This window comes from Zeus faber, assembly GCF_960531495.2.
Source record: "Zeus faber genome assembly, chromosome: 7".
NCBI lineage: Eukaryota > Metazoa > Chordata > Actinopteri > Zeiformes > Zeidae > Zeus > Zeus faber.
In genome coordinates, this window is record NC_137203.1 from 27,520,533 (window position 1) to 27,540,532 (window position 20,000).

At 48.6% G+C, this 20,000-nt stretch overlaps 1 protein-coding gene across 1 annotated transcript in view; it reads left to right on the forward strand.

Moving 5' to 3' along the window:
* The window catches only part of sema4c (sema domain, immunoglobulin domain (Ig), transmembrane domain (TM) and short cytoplasmic domain, (semaphorin) 4C), a gene marked incomplete at its 3' end in the record, with an annotated part of 68,863 nt that overhangs the window by 29,354 nt on the left and 19,509 nt on the right, over window positions 1-20,000 (forward strand). The window contains exon 2 of the mRNA XM_080003161.1: window positions 11,800-11,969. Within this exon, the coding sequence (XP_079859287.1) occupies window positions 11,840-11,969 (130 nt within the window). The 5' untranslated portion in view covers window positions 11,800-11,839. The remainder of the gene's footprint in view (window positions 1-11,799; window positions 11,970-20,000) is intronic.

Here is a 20,000-nt window from a genome sequence, read left to right on the forward strand (position 1 = left end):
GATGAGAGACGGATGCTGGGAGCTTTTGGAGTTCATCCTGAAAGAGAAAAAGAAGCGATGTCAGTGACAGGTGCGCAAATGTGTGCGTGTGTGTGTGAGTGTGTGTTTGTTTTACTATACTTATGAGGACCGATTTCTGAATTTACTATTTTTTGGCTCTAGAAATGCACCAGGAACATGTGTCCTCACTTACTTACCAGGTGTATTTACCTGGCCCTCACTTTGATACCAGTACAAGTGTGTGTTGGTGTGTGTGTGCGTGCATGTTACCATACTTTCGATGACAGGTTTTTGAATTGTGACTGATGCAAATGCAGTGTTGACAAATTTCTTGTACAACGACACACACACACACACACACACACACACACACACACACACACACACACACACACACACGTGCATTCCCTCCATGCACTCTGAGGTGGCAATGAGCGTGTTCCCCTCCCCCCCATCCATCCCATAACTCTTCATCGATCCCGAGCTTATCTTCCCGTAAAATGGCTGAGGCAGGGCACCTCTCCCCTTCTCCCTCTCTCCATCCTCCTCCCCTTCTTTCTGTTCCCCTCATCTCTGCTTTCTTGTCTTCATCTGCTCCCCCCATCTCCCCTCCTCTTTGTCCCTCCCTCTCCTCTCCAGCCCTCTTCTCTCCTTTCCCTCCTCCGTCCTCCTCTCTCCTCTCTCCTCCCCTCCCCTCTCCCCGATCATCCTATCCTACCCCCCCCCCCCCTCAACCCAGTCATCCTCCCCTCTCCCCTCTCTCCATCCCTCCTCTTCTCCTTCCTCCCCCTCTCCTCAACCCTCCTCCTCTCTCCCCTCCTCCTTCCATCCCCTCCTCCGCTCTCTCCTTTCCTGTCTTAGCAGTGCTATCGATCGCCTCACATGGCAGCAGGTAATGTACAGAGGTGCAGGTATTGCCTTTCCCTCCTAATGGCCCCTAATAAGCTCCTAACTCGGCAGCGAGTTGGAGCAGGAGGGGGAACGCATTTTAAGCTCTCGGGTTTCACTTCTTCCTCTTTGCGGCTCTCTACCTTTCTCTCTCGGTCCCTCTCTCTTTCTCTCTGCCCTATCTGCTATTTCACTCTGCATGTCTGTGGGGCCTGTTTTTTTCACTGGCTAACGTCTGGTAACTGATACAATAGCGGCTGTTTGGCAGATTATTTTTGAGGCTGTTATTTTTCTTCGTTGGAATATTTTGCTGAGCGATTGCTCCAAAAAAAGAACAAATCTTGTAATGGTTGTTGTGAATTTAATATCATAGTAATATAATATAATATAATATAATATAATATAATATAATATAATATAATATAAATGAGCACGGCAGCCAGAAAGCAGTCTATCATCCATTCATTTGGACGTATTTGGCTATGACGTATTTTCTCTTTGTAACCCCCGCCCCCCCCCCCCCCCCCACACACACACACACACACACACACTTTTCTCCGGGGGGGCTGTTTTTCCAATGGAGTCCAGCTAGGTTTAACCTTTTACACCCACCACCACCACCACCACCTTCCAGGGCCAGCAAGGCCCCAGGCTCAGCTTGACCCTCCCCCACACACGCACACTCACCCACCACCACCCTGAAGGTAGACCGTGTGTGTGTGTGTGTGTGTGTGTGTGTGTGTGTGTGTGTGTGTGTGTGTGTGTGTGTGTGTGTGTGTGTGTGTGTGTGTGTGTGTGCTATAGAGAGAGATACAGAATACAGGCCGACATAGAAATAGGTGTTTGCGTGTCTTCAGTTTAATCCTATGTATTCATTTATTTGCATTCTCATTGGGGTTTTCTAGGATGAGAGACCATGAGTTGATGAGTTTTTGTATTTTATAAAATATATATTTCTTCTATTATTCACCGCTGATTACAGGTGTAAAATCTTCCGCTGCGCCAGAAAACACTTTTTTAATGAGCTCTTTGAAATACAGTGTTTTGAAACTCCTCCATTTTGGAGGGGGGGGCTGTGGTATGATTAGTGCGGTGAAAGATGTCCATTTTAGGTAAAGTAGGCATGCAAAAGTCTGTTACGGTTAAATTTCGGTTTTCGGTTTACGTTGTGAGCGACAAATCTGTTTGACTGTTTGGTAAATAAAGTAAATAAATATAACTTCAACCAAAGCTGGGGTTTGAGCTGCAGGGAGAAATTGCCCAAATGAGAAATTGGTTTTGCAGCAACGAATCAAAGGGATGCATATTAAGGATTAAAAACAAGCAGAAATTATATTTTTTGATTCTAATTTGTGTTCTTTCAATGGAGATTGCAAATTGATTTAAAAAGTTAACAAAATGCAACCGCTTGTATAATAATAGACGTACGTTCAAATTTAATTTCAAATAAATATTCTACAGTTATCCTTAACATTTGTAACTACTTATCCCTGGTTATCGGATGTTCGGCTGTTGCCTGCGTGTGTGTTTGCATGTGTGGGTGTGTGTATATATAGGCAAGTGGCGAGGATGTTTCCTCCATTGTTTTGTGTGTGTGTGTGTGTGTGTGTGTGTGTGTGTGTGTGTGTGTGTGTGTGTGTGTGTGTGTGTGTGTGTGTGTGTGTGTGTGTGTGTGTGTGTGTGTGTGTGCCCAGAGAGAATTAATGACAGGTCAGCGCGCTGTCCCAGCAGCCCCTGGGGCCGGGACACGGCAGGTCGGGGCAGGGCAGGGAGCACGTGGGCAGCAGCGTCTCTCATGCGTGCTCATCAGAATCAACATGTGCCGGACTGACAGCACAAGGTCAAAGAGGGAGGGAGAGAGAGAGAGAGGGAGAGAGGGAAAGAGAGAGAGAGAGAGAGGGGAGAGGGGCTGACAAAGGAAAAGAAAAAGAAAAAGAAGGAAGCAGTGAAAAAGAGAGGTCAGAGGTCAGTACACACTTCGAAACCAGGACAGAGGCGAGAGAGAGGGGATTGAGACTAAAGCCCCTTTCCCACATGGAATGAAAGCCGTAAATCTGCTGGCAATGTTCCATATTGCCGAAATGTGTGAACACAAGCCGGTGTCGATGTTCCATTAAAGTCCTTCCGTAAATCTCCCCACTCTCGACCGAGTATAATTTCTGGGAAGATGGCGGTACGGCTTTGAATGGAAGTGTGTGTGTGAATGGAAGCAGTAACATTGCTGGGAAAAGCACGTGAGGTAGGGGCGGAGCCGAATCCGAATACCAGCAAAGCACCGTGTTTGTTTTGTTTTTACAAATATTTATTTAGAAACATGGCCGGTGACTGCAAACTGTGTGCTGAAATAAAGATATGCGACTGCGGCTATACGACGGTCAAGATTCAAGAGGTTTATTCGTTTTAATTCGTCACATACATATACATACTTTCATACATAAATGCAGTGAAATGTCAAAATGGTTGTGTTCTTCATTATGTGTGTACATATATGTTTACGTGATTACATCATTTTAGATATATTGTTGCAGAAGGAGCGGACGGAAGCGGCAGAGAGTGTAGGACAGGTTGAAAATGATCACACTGATTTAATAACTTTGGGTCGGGATAATGCGTCCGGGGACGGGGGCTCTGTCCCGGCTTCCTCAGCGGACAGAAGCGAGTCTGTCCGGGAGGAGCGGGGAGACGGGGAGGTGGAAACCGAAGCGCTGGTCTCTGAGAGCCAGGGGAAAAAAAAAACATCCCATCTACACTGGACATAACCTACTTACCCTTCCCCTTACGTACTGTATCCGTAACAGTCATCTAATGTGGGAACAGACTCCACATACTGCACTTCTCCATAAAGCAGGCCAGTGTGTGAATGACTTCCTCCTGCCTTTTCCGGATATTTTTTTAACTAGAAATGTTATGGATTCCATGTGGGAAAAGGCCTTTAAACTTAAGTGCTGTAAATAATGTGTGTGTGTGTGTGTGTGTGTGTGTGTGTGTGTGTGTGTGTGTGTGTGTGTGTGTGTGTGTGTGTGTGTGTGTGTGTGTGTGTGTGTGTGTTAAACCCGTAAGCCCCGTACGGATGATTTTGGAGGAACTGAGGAGCCGTTGTATCTATTTCTCTCAGGCGGTGCAGAGGTGGTGCAGAGCACGAGGTGTGTAACTCCTTCACCCCGTGTCGGATTAAAGTTTTGGTCCAAACACAAACTCTCCCTTCTGAAAATGCTGAATTATTGTGTGTGTCCTCAAATGAATCATTCAGCGTACATATACACACACACACAGACACACACACACACACGCACACACGCACACGCACACCTTTTTGCCAGAATGTGAATATACAGAGGTTAATATTCACCTATTCCTATTGAATGCATTTTGCTTGCTTGCATTTCTTTTTGCTTTGCTTCTATTGATGTAATTGCGCTGCACGTTGTTTATGAAATGTGCCATACAAATATTGGATTATTATTATTATTATTATTGTTGTTGTTTATTCTTAATTTTTTTAGTTTATCATATATTGTAAATGTTTTTTGTATTTTATGTTATTTTTTTATGTTTATTTTATATCGGTTTTTATAAATTTTTTTAGGTTTATTGTATACTGCCTTTTTTTGTACATTTCTAAGTTCATTCTATATTGCTAAATTTCCCAGTTTTATTTATTATTTATCTTTATATTGTTATTGCCTGATATGAGCTGCTGTATACATTACATTTTACTTCGGGGAAGTATCTCTCTCTCTGTCCGTCTGTTGGTCTGCCTGCCTGTCTGCCTGCCTCCTTGCCTGTCTGCCTGTCTATCTATCTCACTGTATTTTACGAAGTAGGTTTGTCCATAGTAGCTGCTACCATAGTTGGTATTTCTCAGCTGAAATTCACCTTGAGACACTGACCACTGCACCGTCTGCCCTTCTCACCTCTAACAAGGATTTCCCACTCTCCCGAAAGGGATTTTTTATTATTATTTTTTTTTAACTTTTTAACTTCAAACTCAGTATCGTCCCTTGCTGAGTGTAAAGGACGCATGCAGCATCTCCCCTATCTCAACCTTAACACAAACACCTGCAAGTTCGAGGTCAGTTGGGAGTAACCTCGGGCGAAGATTCAGCATTTTTGATACGGCAGTCCGGAGTCGGATGATGGAGCCGATAAGCGTACAATTATTGCTTTCGCTGTTTTTGTTCCCCTGCTGCATCGCATACTGTAACCCCCCCTCTCCCCTATATAACATGAACACAGATTCAGTGCTTCTCTCCTGAAGGGTGGACGCTGGAGCGGGGCGGCGGTGGTTTTTAAATAGTGGGAGCGTGTGATTGATCCTTGCATCAACAGCACCAGCTGACGGCCGTCAGCTGACTGCGGTCTCCGCGCGTGACTCTGCGAGCTTCATTTCGCTGCTCGAAGTAACTTTCACCGTTTTAACCGGACCTCCCATCCCCCCCACCATCCCTCCACCCTGCCAGTTGGTGGTGGAGGCAGGTGTTTGGCCTGCAGTCAGAGAGCCCGGAATCTGATTATTGTGATCTGTAATGAGCTGGACCCCATGGTGCTGATGGGGGTTGGGTTAGGGTTGGGGTCGGCAAGGAGGGGGCAGTCGGAGTTAGAGTGCTGATCAAAGAGAGAGAGTGTTGACCGCACCCTACTAAAAGCCTGACAGCTAGCAGTTGTTCAGTGTGTGTGTGTGTGTGTGTGTGTGTGTGTGTGTGTGTGTGTGTGTGTGTGTGTGTGTGGGTGTGTGTCTGTGGACAGTAGTGATGATGAGAACATAAGACATTTTACTGACATCTCCGGGGCTACATGGTTTCTGCATCTGAAGATGTAGAAGACCCCAACAAATTACACTGACTGTACATACAAAAGTAATGTAAAAAAATACTACACTGATCACAATACAGATTGGGAGCTGGGGGGGAATCTGTTATACCATAACAATAATGTAATAACACTGCAAGTAATATGAGAATGTAATATAAATACAAATTAATAAACATGTAGTTTACAACGTAGTTGCTATATGTGAATGTGTAATAGATATGTAGTATCTATTTGTAATATGTAACAATTAAGTAATACGTATATGTATAATAAGTATATGTTATAGTTAACAGATATGCAATATAGGAATATATATGTAATAGGGTTTTGTGCTATTTAATAGATACGTAATAAGTACATGTCATATGTAATAGATATATAATATCTATTTGCAGTACCTCATTAATCTGATGAATTTAGCAGAAATTGGTGGCCTAGTGGATCTCCTGGGGGAGCTTGAGTTAGAAGGAGTGTTGGAGGTGGGCAAGATTGTACATTGCTGCCATTTCAGGTGCATATGGGTGCAATTGTGTGTGTGTGTGTGTCTGTATGTGCGTCCGTGCGCTTTTTTTTTGACGGTCTCCATCACGTTCAAAATAGGTTGTTTATAGGCGAACGTGGGGCTCGATTCTCCTTCAATTTGAGGCAGTTAGGGTGCAGGGGAATTGAGGGGCAATCGGCGAGTGAGAAGAAAGTCAATGTTTATCGACTCCGAGGCGGAGCGGGTACTGACAATGCCAACAGCCTCTTAGCCAAGCACCAACTGCATGCAAATATGGAGGGAAACCGTAACAATAAACGCTCACCACCATTCTTAAAGGGGTGTTTTCAGTCAGATTTGGGGGGGTGGAATTGGTTTAGCTACACAGACCGATACCGCACATGCACTTTGCAGTGTTTTTTAATCTCCCATGAGATAAACGCCCGCCATTTTCAACACAAAGATGGACAAGCGCGCAGAATGTTCACTGGCACACACGCACACACACACACACACACACACACACACACACACACACACACACACACACACACACAGGCACATGGGCACAGCTTGCAGCTGATCAAACCGCTCTTTGATTATCAAGCTTTTATCTGCGCTCCGCTTGACACAAAAACACACAATCAGATGGAACATCACCATCTCTCCCTCCCTCCCTCTCACACATACGCACACACACACACAAGTCAATGCTTTTTAGTCTACATAAAGGCAGAAATGCACACATATGTTCACTCCCACATGTGCTATTTAGTGTTATCAGTGAGATCCAGACTGGACCAAATTCTACACACCTCACAAAAACACACACACACACACACACACACACACATATACACATTAGTACCATTAAGCCCACCTGGCTCTCACTAATGGACACTGTTTGTGTGTGTGTGTGTGTGTGTGTGTGTGTGTGTGTGTGTGTGTGTGTGTGTGTGTGTGTGTGTGTGTGTGTGTGTGTGTGTGTGTGTGTGTGTGTGCCTGTGTGCATGCGTGCGTGCATGCATGTCTGCGTGTGTGTGTATGTATAAGCGAGTTGGTGAGTGGGCCTGGGACAGTGCACAATGGGAGGTCATAACCCCTCCTTCCTGTTCTGGTGGTCTGGCAGGGTCTGACATGGAATTACGCGCGTGCGTGCGTGCCTGCGTGCGGGCGGGTGGGCGGTTGGGCGGGTGTGTGGGTGTGTGGGTGGGTGGGTAGGTGGGTGGGGCTTATTTCCAATTGTATCAGGGCTCCGGTCCTGAATCAAATGTGAAATTACACGCTTTCTCCTGCAATCTTCCGAGTTGCTCTGATTTCACACCGGAGAGCAAGACCTTGTGATTTCTGCCATGATGCATCAGCCAGGCCCTACCCTCCCCTCTGCACTGCGCCACACCGCACAGCACGTGAAACCAGAGGCGCGTGTTAACACCCTACATTTAAGCCTCACGGGTCCCGTCATGGTAGAACCTCTGGATCTCCAGAACAATTGCAGATTTACCTTGTTAGACTAAAAACTGTATTTTTATCCAGACGGCACCGCAGCAGCCCAACTTCTCCAACTTACTTTTTTTTTCGGGGGGTCATTTTAAGAGCTTTGTTTGGATCAGAGGATACATTTTTATTTGATGAAACCATCATTTGAGGGTTTTTTTTGGTCTCACGGCTGAGACTTCTGTAGCCGCCATCGTCCCCCTATGATAAATGAATAACTAGCAACACACTCACACTAATGTTTAACATTTGATATAAAAAAGAGCGCACTGTTTAGGAAAAATAAGTCTCTAACACCCCAAGGCCATTTAAGAAGCGTTTCTCCAGAGATTGATGCAGGAACAATGAAAAAAAAAAAAAAACAAATATACCGTCTTTGTAGGGATTTTTTTTCTCATTTTAAATAATTTGGGAGTGATGAAAGGTGTGTGTGTGTGTGTGTGTGTGTGTGTGTGTGTGTGTGTGTGTGTGTGTGTTGTGTGTTGTGTGTTGTGTGTTGTGTGTTGTGGGTGGTAAAGTGAATGAGAGGAAGGGAGTGTGATGATGGGGGGAGGGGAGGGGGCTGCAGGAAGGAAGCTGGAGGGCTAATGGTGCTGCTGTGTTTGTTTTGGAGAGGGTGAAGGCTGGGATTTGTCTTTTTGTCCATCTGCCCTGTCCATCCGGGAAAGGGACGGCGGGGGCTGCGGGTGGGGTTAATGCGAGGGGGTTCCAAACCCTTTACACCACCACAAGGAGTAATGGTCAAAAGGACACTTGGATTAGGGAGCCAATCACCGTTACTGTGGCTGAACTCTGCCTATACTCCCAAACGATTCGTTCATAGCGAACCAATCTTTGAAATAACACGGGTGTCTGGAGTCAAAAGGTTGAATCTTTGACTCACAAATTTAAAATAATTACAGAGGGCTAAATTAAAGTCCAAAGTAAAACAGACCAACATATTGGTATCATTCATATTGAATGGGACGTATTTACACTTTGCATTCCACCAAAATAAATGATTCTGACAGAATTAAATGATTCTTGGGAGAATTCCGTTCCCGAGTCAGAGCCGAACAGACTCTTCTGACTCTCGTTCATCGGGTGTTTTGCCAACTGAATCAAACAAACAAAGGAACGTGAAAATCAAAAGACTCTTTTTACCGAGTGAGATGTCACGAACCGAATCCGAAAAAGGGGTCAAACCTTTCATCACGAGCGTCCATGTCTGTGTGTGTGTGCGGGCGCAGCGCGTATGGCATGAAGGCGGGACAGGAAGTGGTCTTTGCAGGAAAAAGAGAGAGAACCGGAAGCGAGAAGACAGGAGACAGACTAATCTCGTCTTGGCAGGAAAAAGAGAGAGAACCGAAAACGAGAAGAGAAGAGAGGAGACGGACTAATCTCCCCATGATGCATCCGTTTTCCTTTTTCCCTTCTTCTATCCCGGCTGTGGTGAACTGTGGGTTCACGTTCGCTCTCCCTTTCTCCCTTTCAAACGCAGAGACGCGTGCACCGTGGCGAAAATCAGAACGCACGCCCTGTTTTCGCGCCGTCTGTCTTTAATGAGCTCCATATTGTGGGAGGCTGAGTGATATTATCAGGCGACCGTCTCATTCAGCCAGAGCCACAACAACACCGGTCGTTACAGGGCCCGTCCAATACGTCCTGGCCAGACATCTGAGGATGGAGAGAAAGAGAGGGAGACAGAGGGAGAGAAGAGGGTTGGGAGGGAAGAAGAGAGGCTGAGAACAGAAACAGTGTAGATGGATAGAACACTAGAGAGAGAGAGAAATATATGGATGGATAGATAGATATAGAAAGATAGATGGATAGATGGAAGGAGGGAGGGAGAGAAGGAGGGAGGGAAGGATGAATAGATAGATCTAGACGGATGAATGGATGGATGGATAGATTCCTGGATGGCAGACAGACAGATAGACAGACAGATGAATACCGATATATTCTCTACATTCATATGGATAAACATTAAGCTCAGTGAAGAATGGAATGGAATGACTGTATAGACGGAAAGAAGGGGCGCAGATGGAGCGAGGCACTGTAGTGAAAAATAAATGGAAAAAGTTAGGTGAGGGGCTGAACGGAATGAAAGACGAGAGAGACAGCGGAGGGACGAGAGAGAGAGAGCAATGAATATCCTGAAGAAATAGCCTGAGTCGTCTCAAAGCCCCTTTTCTTGACAAGGCAGGGCTGGATCTCTCTCTCTCTCTCTCTCTCTCTCTCTCTCTCTCTCTCTCTCTCTCTCTCTCTCTGCCTTTCTCCCTCTCTCCTTCCATTCAGTGTTTACACGCCACCTCTCCACTTAATCCCGCCTTCAGGATGCCCACTTCACTTCGTTACCTCTCCACACCGAGGAGAGGGGGGGGGGGGGGGGGGAGAGAGAGAAAAATGCGAGAAAGAACCAGACGGAGAGCGAGAGAGAGAGAGAGGGAGACATAGAGGGAGGGAGGGAGGGAGCCATAGGTGAGAGGGGGGGGTGAAACGCCATTATTGGGGGATTGTAGCGCTACCGGCTTTGGTGTGAAAGGCTCCAATCGGTCGCTTAGTTCCGCAAGCCTTGCCGGCAAGGCTCGCCCTCTCCCTCCCCCCCTCTCTCCCTCTCTCTCTATCTCCCACTCCCAATATATTTCATCCCCCCCTTCGCATCGATCGCATTGGGCCCACAGTCAGGGGTTGTGAGGCGTCGGGGCGTGGAGAGATTTTCCCGGGAGGGGCCCAGAACTGAGGCAGCATCCCTTTAAACAGAAATGTATTTATTTAGTTATTTAGTTATTTAGTTATTTAGTTAACTCACCCGCCATCTTTTTTTCCTTTTTTTTTTTTTTGTTGCCTCCTTCACCGCCTACTCTTATTTTACTCTGTGAAATTAAATCAATAGCATTCACATCGACTGGGGGTGTACTCGTCAGCACTCACACACACTCATACACACAAACAAACAAAGATATATACAGACACGCATAGCACTGGATACACACACATACACACGCAAAGACATGCACGCACACACACACACACACACACACACACACACACACACACACAATCTCCCAATCTCAATTACCCACCCTGCCAATCTGCCAAGTGGACAGAATGTTTGTTTGTTGATGCAGGAATTTGATATTCACATCTGGGAATAGCGTGAACAAGTGAGCTGAAGACAGAGAGAGGGAAAAAGAGAGGGTGAGCGATAAAGCGTGGCATATAAACGGAGGGATTCTAGCAGATTTTTATTTTAATTTAACCTGGGAAAGAAATACAACGTTGACATTTTACGCTGATTTAAAAGTCAATGCCCCCGAAGCCCCCCTCTCCAATCAGCATGTGTCATCGGAGGAACCATGCGCCTCACTTACCTCTCTCTCTCTCTCTCTCTCTCTCTCTCTCTCTCTCTCTCTCTCTCTCTCTCTCTCTCTCTCTCTCTCTCCACACACACACACACACACACACACACACACACACACACACACCTCAACACTCTCACGCTCAAGACTACACTAACGGAAAAAGTTTCGAGATGTGTGTTGGAGTGTGTGCGTGCGTGTGCGTGTGTGCGTGGGCATGCGTGCGCGTGTGTGTCTGTCTGCAATCTCAAGTGAAATTGTCTTTCTGTCCATTCCATCAACTTCACCTGTGATGGAGTAACACTTCAATCACTCTTCAAGAGCGCAAGAGAGAGACTCTCTCTCACTCGCCCTCCCCCACTGCCTCTCTATGTCTCTCGCCCGCTGTATGGTTATTGGATGTGGATCCCTTGGGTTGATGGCTGACATGTTCATTAGGAATCAGCCAATTTGTTTCTTTTTTTTCTACCCGTGCCAATCCTATCAGGATTGTCCTCGCCGCCACAATCATTTTGCCTGAGTGCGCCGTGCGTTTGATGCCGTTCCAGTGCCAATTACCTTTTCAAAAGCTTGGCCCCAATTTAATAACCGTCGTTGTGAATTGACTGAACAAGTGTGTGTTTGTGCGTGTGTGTTTGTGTGTGTGTGTGTGGGCTCGTTGAGCTGTTATTTTCCTCTGTTTTTTTTTTTATCATTTTTCCAGCTTTGTGGCAATACTTATGTTGTTACTTTCATTTTTTTCCTCCACGTGACACAACCTCTTTTTCGTCTTCTCTCCAGGCTGCCGTCGCACCGCACGTCGGCCCCGGTCGCTCGGCAAATGGGCGTCGCCGTGGGAACTGTGGCCGGAGGGCCCCGGGTCCTGCTGCTGGCGCTGCTGCTGGGCTGGTCCCAGAGGGCGCTGTGCCTCAACTGGAATCCCGTGCCGCGCAAGACAGTCCGCTACCACGGTGAGGGGACGGGTTTCTGACCTATTACTTCTTTAAATAAAAGTACAAATACCATGACAAGTACTTGCTCTTAAATGTACTTCTGACCAACAACTCTTAGATTTACTTCTAAATCATCCTTATTTTGCATCATTTGAGTTTGGCGCCCTGGCTTTATTGCTCATCGGCATGCTTAGCGAGCTCCAAATGTAGGAGTGATGAGCTTGAATCGGCCCGCTGGATGGAAGAGTAGAGGCCAACAGGTGGATGCGGGGGAGGTGGAGGTAGCGCAGCAAAGCAAGCAGGAAGCAGAGCAGGTCGGGCAGGAGGGACTGGCTGCTTAGGCCATAGAAGGGCGTGGAAGCCTGTGACGCCGTCAAGTTGTCTGACAGAACTAGCTCCGCAATATACGCCTTTTTTAAAGAATTGGTCAAAGTCAAAAGTCTCCGAAACTCCGTGTACTTCAGTGAGTAAGTTCAGATCCTTATTTACGGAAGTAAAAAGTTTTTAAAGTAGGCAAGTACTTTCCACCGCGGGTTTGGGACGCAGGTGGAGTTTCCCACCCAGCTGGATCCACCGCGGTCTGCACCGAACAATTGTTGTCAAGAGGGAAAAAAAACCTTATTTTATACCTTAGATAGAAGTGTTTCCGCTCTCTCTCCTTCTCCGTTTCTCTCTCTCTCTCTCTCTCTCTCTCTCTCTCCGGGGGATCATGGAAATACTAGGGAGAGTGAAAGAAAAGTAAAACGGCTAAACAATACCAGAAGCCACATTTTCTCACTTTTCCCAACCAGATATACGGCTACCTATTTAGCCTCCACCCCCACCCCCTCTCCCTTTCTTTCGCTGCCTTTTATCCTCCCCCTTCTCCCCTTCCTTCCCCTCTTTATCTCCATCTCTCTGTCTGCCGTCTCTTTGTGCGCTCGTCGTATGAACCCAAAGTCTCTCAGGGTGCTTTTCACAAAGGCTCGGATTTCAGCGCCTCTGCTGGTCTGCACAATGGCTGCCGGTGGCGGCGTCGCGTAAAAAGCCCGCACCGCGCTCACCATCGCGCAAGTCCCCCATTCTCTACCTCTCTCTCCCTCTCTCTCCCCCTCATTCCCTTCACACAGGGGTGAGTGGGATCATGGGATGGGCAGTGGGGGGAAAAGAAAAATTGAATGGGAGTCAATAGTCGATCCACCCCGGCCCCGCACCCTTCACTCTGCATATGATCTGATATGAAAAAGCGCGAAAAGGAAGAGGTGCTACGAGAAAGAAAGCGCAAGACAGAATGAGAGAGAGGAGGGTGGGGTGGTCTGGGGCGTGGGGGTGGAGGGGAGGCGGATCGAGTTGAGGAGGCTGGATCCCGATTCAGTCCTTAAAAGGACAGGAATGACCCTCGGCGGAGGTGAAGTGAGAGAGGGAGCGAGGGGGGGGGATCTAAAAAAACGTCTTTCTGACCGACAGTCAGAAAGACAGAAAGTCTTGTCAATCTGTCTGTCTCTCCGCCTCTTTATCTGTCTGCCTGTCTGCCTGTCTGTCTGTCTGTCTGTCTGTCTGTCTGTCTGTCTGTCTGTCTGTCTGTCTGTCCATCTCTTTGTCTGTCTGTCTCCCCATCTCTTTCTCGGGCTGTCCGTCTGTCTGCCTCTCTGTCTCCCTGTCTGTCTGCTCCCTGCTCCTACTCCCCGCTGGAGTGTCTGGCATCGCTGTTAGTATGCGGTGCGAGTTTGCGAGGAGAGAGACATGAATACGGGATCAAAGAAGAGTAAGAGAAAGAGCCGGGGCAACAAAGCTTTTGTGTGAGCGTGTGCGTGTGGGAGAGAGAGTGTGTGTGTGTGTGTGTTGTGTGTGTGTGTGTGTGTGTGTGTGTGTGTGTGTGTGTGTGTGTGTGTGTGTGTGTGTGTGTGTGTGTGTGTGTGTGTGTGTGTGTGTGTGTGTGTGTGTGTGTGTGTGCGCGCGTGCGTGTGTGTGTATACAAATGTAGGATTATGCCTGTGTGTATCTAGAGTGTTTGTCGATGTGTTTATATGTCTATATCTGTCTATTATTAAGTCTGCGCTAGTGTCTGTTTGGTCTAGTGTGTGTGTGTGCGTGTCTGCGTGGATGTGTGCGTGTGCGTGTGTGTCTGCGTGGTTGTGTGTGTGTGTCTGTGTCTGTGTGTGTGTGTGTGTGTGTGTGTGTGTGTGTGTTTATGTGTGTGTGCGTGTGTGTGCGCATGCACGCGGCGTGTGTGTGTTTGTGTTCGGTGTATGCATACTGCTTAGGCCGGCAGTCTGTGGGATTTTCAGCTCTAGGCGTTGCGATGGGCGGAGGTAGTGGTGGTGAGGTGGTGGTGGTGGGGGTTGTTGGATAGCGATAGATGAATAGATAATATTAACCCTTTGCCAGCAACAGCCCCGGACCCCCCGCACCCCCTACCACCAACCAGCACCCCTCCTTGCGCCCTGCCCCTACAATTACGTGAGGCTTAAGGTCGGTCACTCTCTCTCTCTCTTTCTCGCTCTCTCTCACTCTATCGCTCTGTCACTCACTCCATCTCCTCTGCCCTTTGCAGCAGTTTCCGACGAGTCATTTTGTTTTCTCACTTCGTCACACTTCACCATTACTTCAGCTTTCAACTTTTCAACTTTTCCCCCCCGTTCTCAACTCTGTGCCAAAAGCTTCATCAAAAATGAAAGGACGACAAAAAGAAGGGAACAGATGGCTGCCTCGCCACCGTCTTCCCGGGGAGAACGTCGTGAGCCTCGCTCATTCAAAGCCAGCGCTAGCGCTAGCCCCCCGAGCCAGGCTTGTTTGCCATGCCGGTTGGCGATGTAAAAGTCCTGGTGCTCCGCCCTTTCCCGCAGTGCGCCGCCTGAAAATATCCCAGTACCACTTTCCTCTCCTCCCCGCCCAGAAGAGTCGTTTTGTGCCAAACCACTTTGACAAACAACAGATTCCCATTTTACCCCCTTCTCCTCTTTTGTGTCTTCCTCCTTTGTGTCTTGACTCCGTGGGTCAGATTGGATTTGCGGTGCCTTATTTTCAAACCCTTAACCCGGGCTCTCGGGCTCCACGTGACACAAACGGCGGAGGCGCCGCTCTTCTCGCTTATCTCTTCTTTCGCCTCGCCTCCCTGTCATTTCTTCCCCCTCTCTCTCTCTCTCTTTCTCTCGCTCTCTCTCTCTCTCTTTCTCACTGAAAATACAAGTGCACACTTCATCGCCGGCCTCGTTCTACCTTTTGTCTTACCGTGCTTCCAATTTTCGTCGCGGCCGGCTTTCTCTCCGGCGCGTTTTGGGTTTTGGGGGGGTGGGGGGGGGGGTTTGGTTTATTTTTTTCACACACACACACACACACACACACACACACACACACACACACACACACACACACACACGTGTGGGGTGTAATCACACAGACACACACACACACACACACACACACGTGTAGGGTGTAATCACACACACACACACACACACACACACACACACACACACACACACACACACACACACACTTCCAAACACTTCCATCTCAGTGACAAAGTCCAGTCAGCTAAACAATGACAAAGCCAAGCGAGCAGCTGCGGTCAAAACAGAAAAAAAAAAGAGAGTTGAGACGGATTATGGAAAGAAAAAACAACCTACTGAGAGGGAGAGAGAGAGAGAGTGAGAGAGAGAGAGAGAGAGTGAGAGAGAGTGAGAGAGAGAGTGGGAGAACATAAAGTGAAAGTAAAGATAGAGTTGTCGGAGGATGGTGTTGGGGAGGGGGGGGGGGGGGGGGGTTGTAAGCGGAGAGTTTGTTTGGAAAATCTATCTTGGCTTTGATGCGGCAAATGAACACTGCGACTTAAAAGACACGCCAAAGAGCACCTCAAGATTTACCAAGAGAGCGGGAGGGAGGGGGGGAGAGAAAGAGAGAGTTGAGATTGGAGGGAAGGAGAAGAAACACTAGCACCGCAGCCAAAAAGGCATGGTAGTAGAGGAGAAGGGCCGGTTCCTGTGACCTCCAGAAACCTCTCTCTCTCTCTCTCTCTCTCTCTCTCTCTCTCTCTCTCTCTCTCTCTCTCTCTCTCTCTCTCTCTTTTGCTTCCTTGCTCTCTCTATCCGTCTCTCACCCATATCTCAGCAAACCCTCCAATTACCATAATGAGCGGGTTGAGAGAGCGCGGATGGAGGGGATGGGGAGAGGTGCGGGGATGGTGTGTGTGTGTGTGTGGGGGGTGACTCAGGGGAGGAAACGGGGTGGGTGGGGGAAGGGGGAGGGGATACTGGGAGAATGGGGGGTGGGGGTGTCGGGGGGAGGGACAGAGATTCATCACCAGTCGGCCACAAGTCAGTCATCCCCTGACCCTGATCTGATTGGTCGGAAGGGATTAACAGGCCGCCGGACCAGATGCCACAACCCACAGAGCTCTCGGTCTCACACGGTCTAAACAGCCACCATTGTGTGTGTGTGTGCGTGCGTGCGTGCGTGCGTGCGTGCGTACGTGCACGTGCGCACCTGTGTGTGTGTGTATGCGTTCTGCTATGGCACTTTAAAGTACCTCGCGACAACAACACCAGAAGCCAAAAAAAGCCAAAAATGAACCAATTATTCATAAGAATCTAGCACAGCGGTGCTAGAAGTCAAATAAGGAGGCGCTGTGAAGTCCCGACCCAAACAAAATTGGAAAGATTTTAACCATTGTCATTCCGTTCACAGAATGAATACTGTGGTACACCCCAATGCTTTGGTTCACCGTTGCAAAATTTAGAGAAAAACCCAATAAAATAAAGGGCCATTGGCAACGATGGCGTTGCCGTTGCTTCGCTGGGTTCTGAGTGGACGTATTCACCCACGGTCCACCCGAAAGCCTGGACAAAGTTTTGGATCTGGAGCCACTGGAATCACAGATCGAGTGGTGTTGAAGTGAGATGAACGTACGCATCTTTCTCCGGCGGAACAGCTCGTAGGAGCGGGAGTAGCCGGGACGCAGGAACCAGCAGGAAGCAGGAAGTTCATGAACCAGCACAGATCTCGATCACCATCACGATCTCCGTGCGCCAAATCTTCCTGCGCCACCATAGTGCCGTAGTCACGGGCCCGTTCAACCAGCCCCCCCCCCCCCCCCCCCACCAGGATCTCCACCACCAGCACCACCCCATCACCAACCACCACCACCCGCACTGTCTTTGGATTGTAAAATCCCCACTGCCTCCCCTCCGCAGCCGCCGCTGCCGCCAGCCGTCAGTTCACTTTGTTGTGATCCCTTCTGTTGTGCTAATCCACTCTCACCACTTCCCTCCACTCGACCGTCCTCACAGCCCTCCTCTCTCCCTCTCTTCTGTCCCCCCCCCCTTTCTTTCTGCATTTGTTACACACCTTCCCTCGCGCGCCCGTTTCTTCCCCGCTGTGTCGTTCCCGATCTCTACTTCCTGTTTTGTTTTTTTTGTTTTGTTTTGTTTTTTCCTCCACCGCTGTCTTCGACACCCGTCTGCCCTTTGATCCGAGACGATAACATTGCTTGCCCCCCTCCTCTTTCTTTTTCTTTCTCTCTCCATCTCGCTGTTCCCATTCTGTCGTGCGACCCGACTCTCCTGCTGCTTTGACATTCATTTCGCCTTACACTGTGTTGGCGTAGGAGTGTGTGTGCGTGCGCGTGTGTGTGTGCGCGCTATGTGTGTGTGTGCACGTCTGTTGTGTTGGCTTTGTTTTCCCTTCCAAATGAGGACCTGTGAGGAAGTCAGGGATTTTGCGTGGAGGTTCCTCTGTTCGTGCGCGCGTTCCCCCTACGCCTGTTTCCCTCACGCCAGTGTTTGTGTGCCTGTTGGTACGACATCTGCGTGCGCTCGCGTGGGAGGTGTACAACGTCTCTCCCTGCGTCTTTGTGTCTTTCTCTCATTCCCTGCAACCCCTCTATCTCCCTTTTTGCTGCTGTGTCTCGCTGCTGCTTCAAAGCTATCTGAAAATAGGCCTTTAATCATAGTTTGCCGCGGTTAGCGGCTATAAGGAGCGGCCGGGGGTGTATTTTTAGCCCCGGCCCGCCGGAGAAAGAGCAAGAAAGGCTGGATGGGAAGGTACTGGCACTGCAGACGCGGATCCCAGATCACAGGGCCCTGGACGGCCCCGTGGCCCCGTCTTAAGCCAGCCGTGAAACACCCGCACTCGCCCCTTTTGGACGGACGGACAACATCTGGTCTGGTTTGCTTTGGCGGTGGCGCAGGCTCAGGCCAGGGCCGGGGCCGGGGCCGGGGCCGGGGCCAGGGTGAAATGGTCAGCACTTGGATAAGACCTTAGGAGACCTTGGCATTGCGTTGTCTGTGGTGCTGCAGAACTGGACTTATTATCTCTTGTTTGTGCGTCCTGTCCATCTGACCATCCCTGCTCTGGCATTCCGACGGTGTTACGCGTCGATTGGTGTTAATGTTAGACGATGAATACATAACACCTAGTGCTGTGGCTCCCAAACGCTGAATATTCTCTGCCTCTTCATCCCTTGCTCTTTCTCTGTTAGCCTTGGCTACACTCTTTCATTTTGGCTCCACAGGAGAAAATCACATTGATATCTGTGTTTTCAAATTGTAAGTCACGTGTAAGTCACATGCGCGCGCACGCACGTTCACACACACACACACACACACACACACACACACACACACACACACACACACACCCACACACACACATACCCACACATACACACACATACATATACCAACACACACACACACACACACCCACACACATACCCACACATACACACACATACACACACATACACATACCAACACACCAAAACACACACACACACACACACACACACACACACACAGCTTGGCCTTGGTGATCTGGCAAACCAAAACCCGGTTGCCATGCCAGCGACCTTAGATGCTTCCCATTTTCTTATTCTGGTCGATGGCCGCTCTGTTGCCGCGCCGCGCTTCCGCCGTCGCACTGAGACGGAGTTTTCTTATTCATGTAATTTGTTCATCCTTCTTCCTCTTCATACTCATGTCGCTCGCCGTTCCCGCCCCTTCGCTCTCCCTTAATTGCCCGTCTTTCATTTTGTCCTATATTCAGCGCCTGCATCTCATTTCTGTTCATTTTGTTTTTTTCGTTACTTCCCTTTCCAAAACTTTTGTCTCCGGCAGCTGTGGCCTTGTCATTTGCCCGGCACTGTTGGCGCACGCACACGCACGCACACACACACACACACACACTAGACCCAACCGACACTATCGTAGACGAGAATAAGTTCCCACATAGACTCGAACATACTGTACATACGGACAAGCGTAAGCAGGCGTGACGCTCACACACACACACACACACACACACACACACATACAGACATGCAGTAGAAGGGTGTGTGGTCGGTGGCCTCAGGGCTGCCACAGTGTGGCGACAGATGCTCAGTGCGTCTCTCTGTGCCGCTGATCCATCCTTGAAGGCTGAGAAAGCCAAGAGCTCTCCAACATTTTAATCAGTGAGCAGAAGACTGCTTAGAGCGGGAGGGGGGTGTTTCTTTTTGCCGTGTGTATACTGTGTGTGTGTGTGTGTGTGTGTGTGTGTGTGTGTGTGTGTGTGTGTGTGTGCTTAGTCCATACTTCAGAGAGTGTTGCATGAGTTCCAGAGAGATTTTTTGCCTGGCTATGTGGAACATGGCAGATGTACTCAGCACTCCCCTGAGGACTCTCCGTCTCTCCCCCCTTCACTCTCTTCCTCTTTTTCCCTCTTCTCTCACTCTCTCTCTCTCTCTCTCTCTCTCTCTCTCTCTCTCTCTCCCTCTCTCTCGCTCCTTCCCTCTCCGCTCTCAAGCCGCTTGCACATCCATGCATTGCCTGGGATGTTTAAAGAGCGGCGATCTCCAGTTCAATACCTTCATCACTTACTCCCTTTCTCCTTCTCTCTGTCCTTTCTCTCTTTCCTTCCTTCCTATCTTCCTTCATTCATCCTTCCTTCCTTGGTTCCTCTGCTCTCCATACTTCCTCCCTTCCTTCAGCCTTCCTTCTGTCAACCCTTCCCTCTATCCTTTCTTCCTTCCTTCCTTTTTTTTCCTTTCTGTCCTTCCTCCCTCAATTCATCCTTCCTTCCTTCTGTCAACCC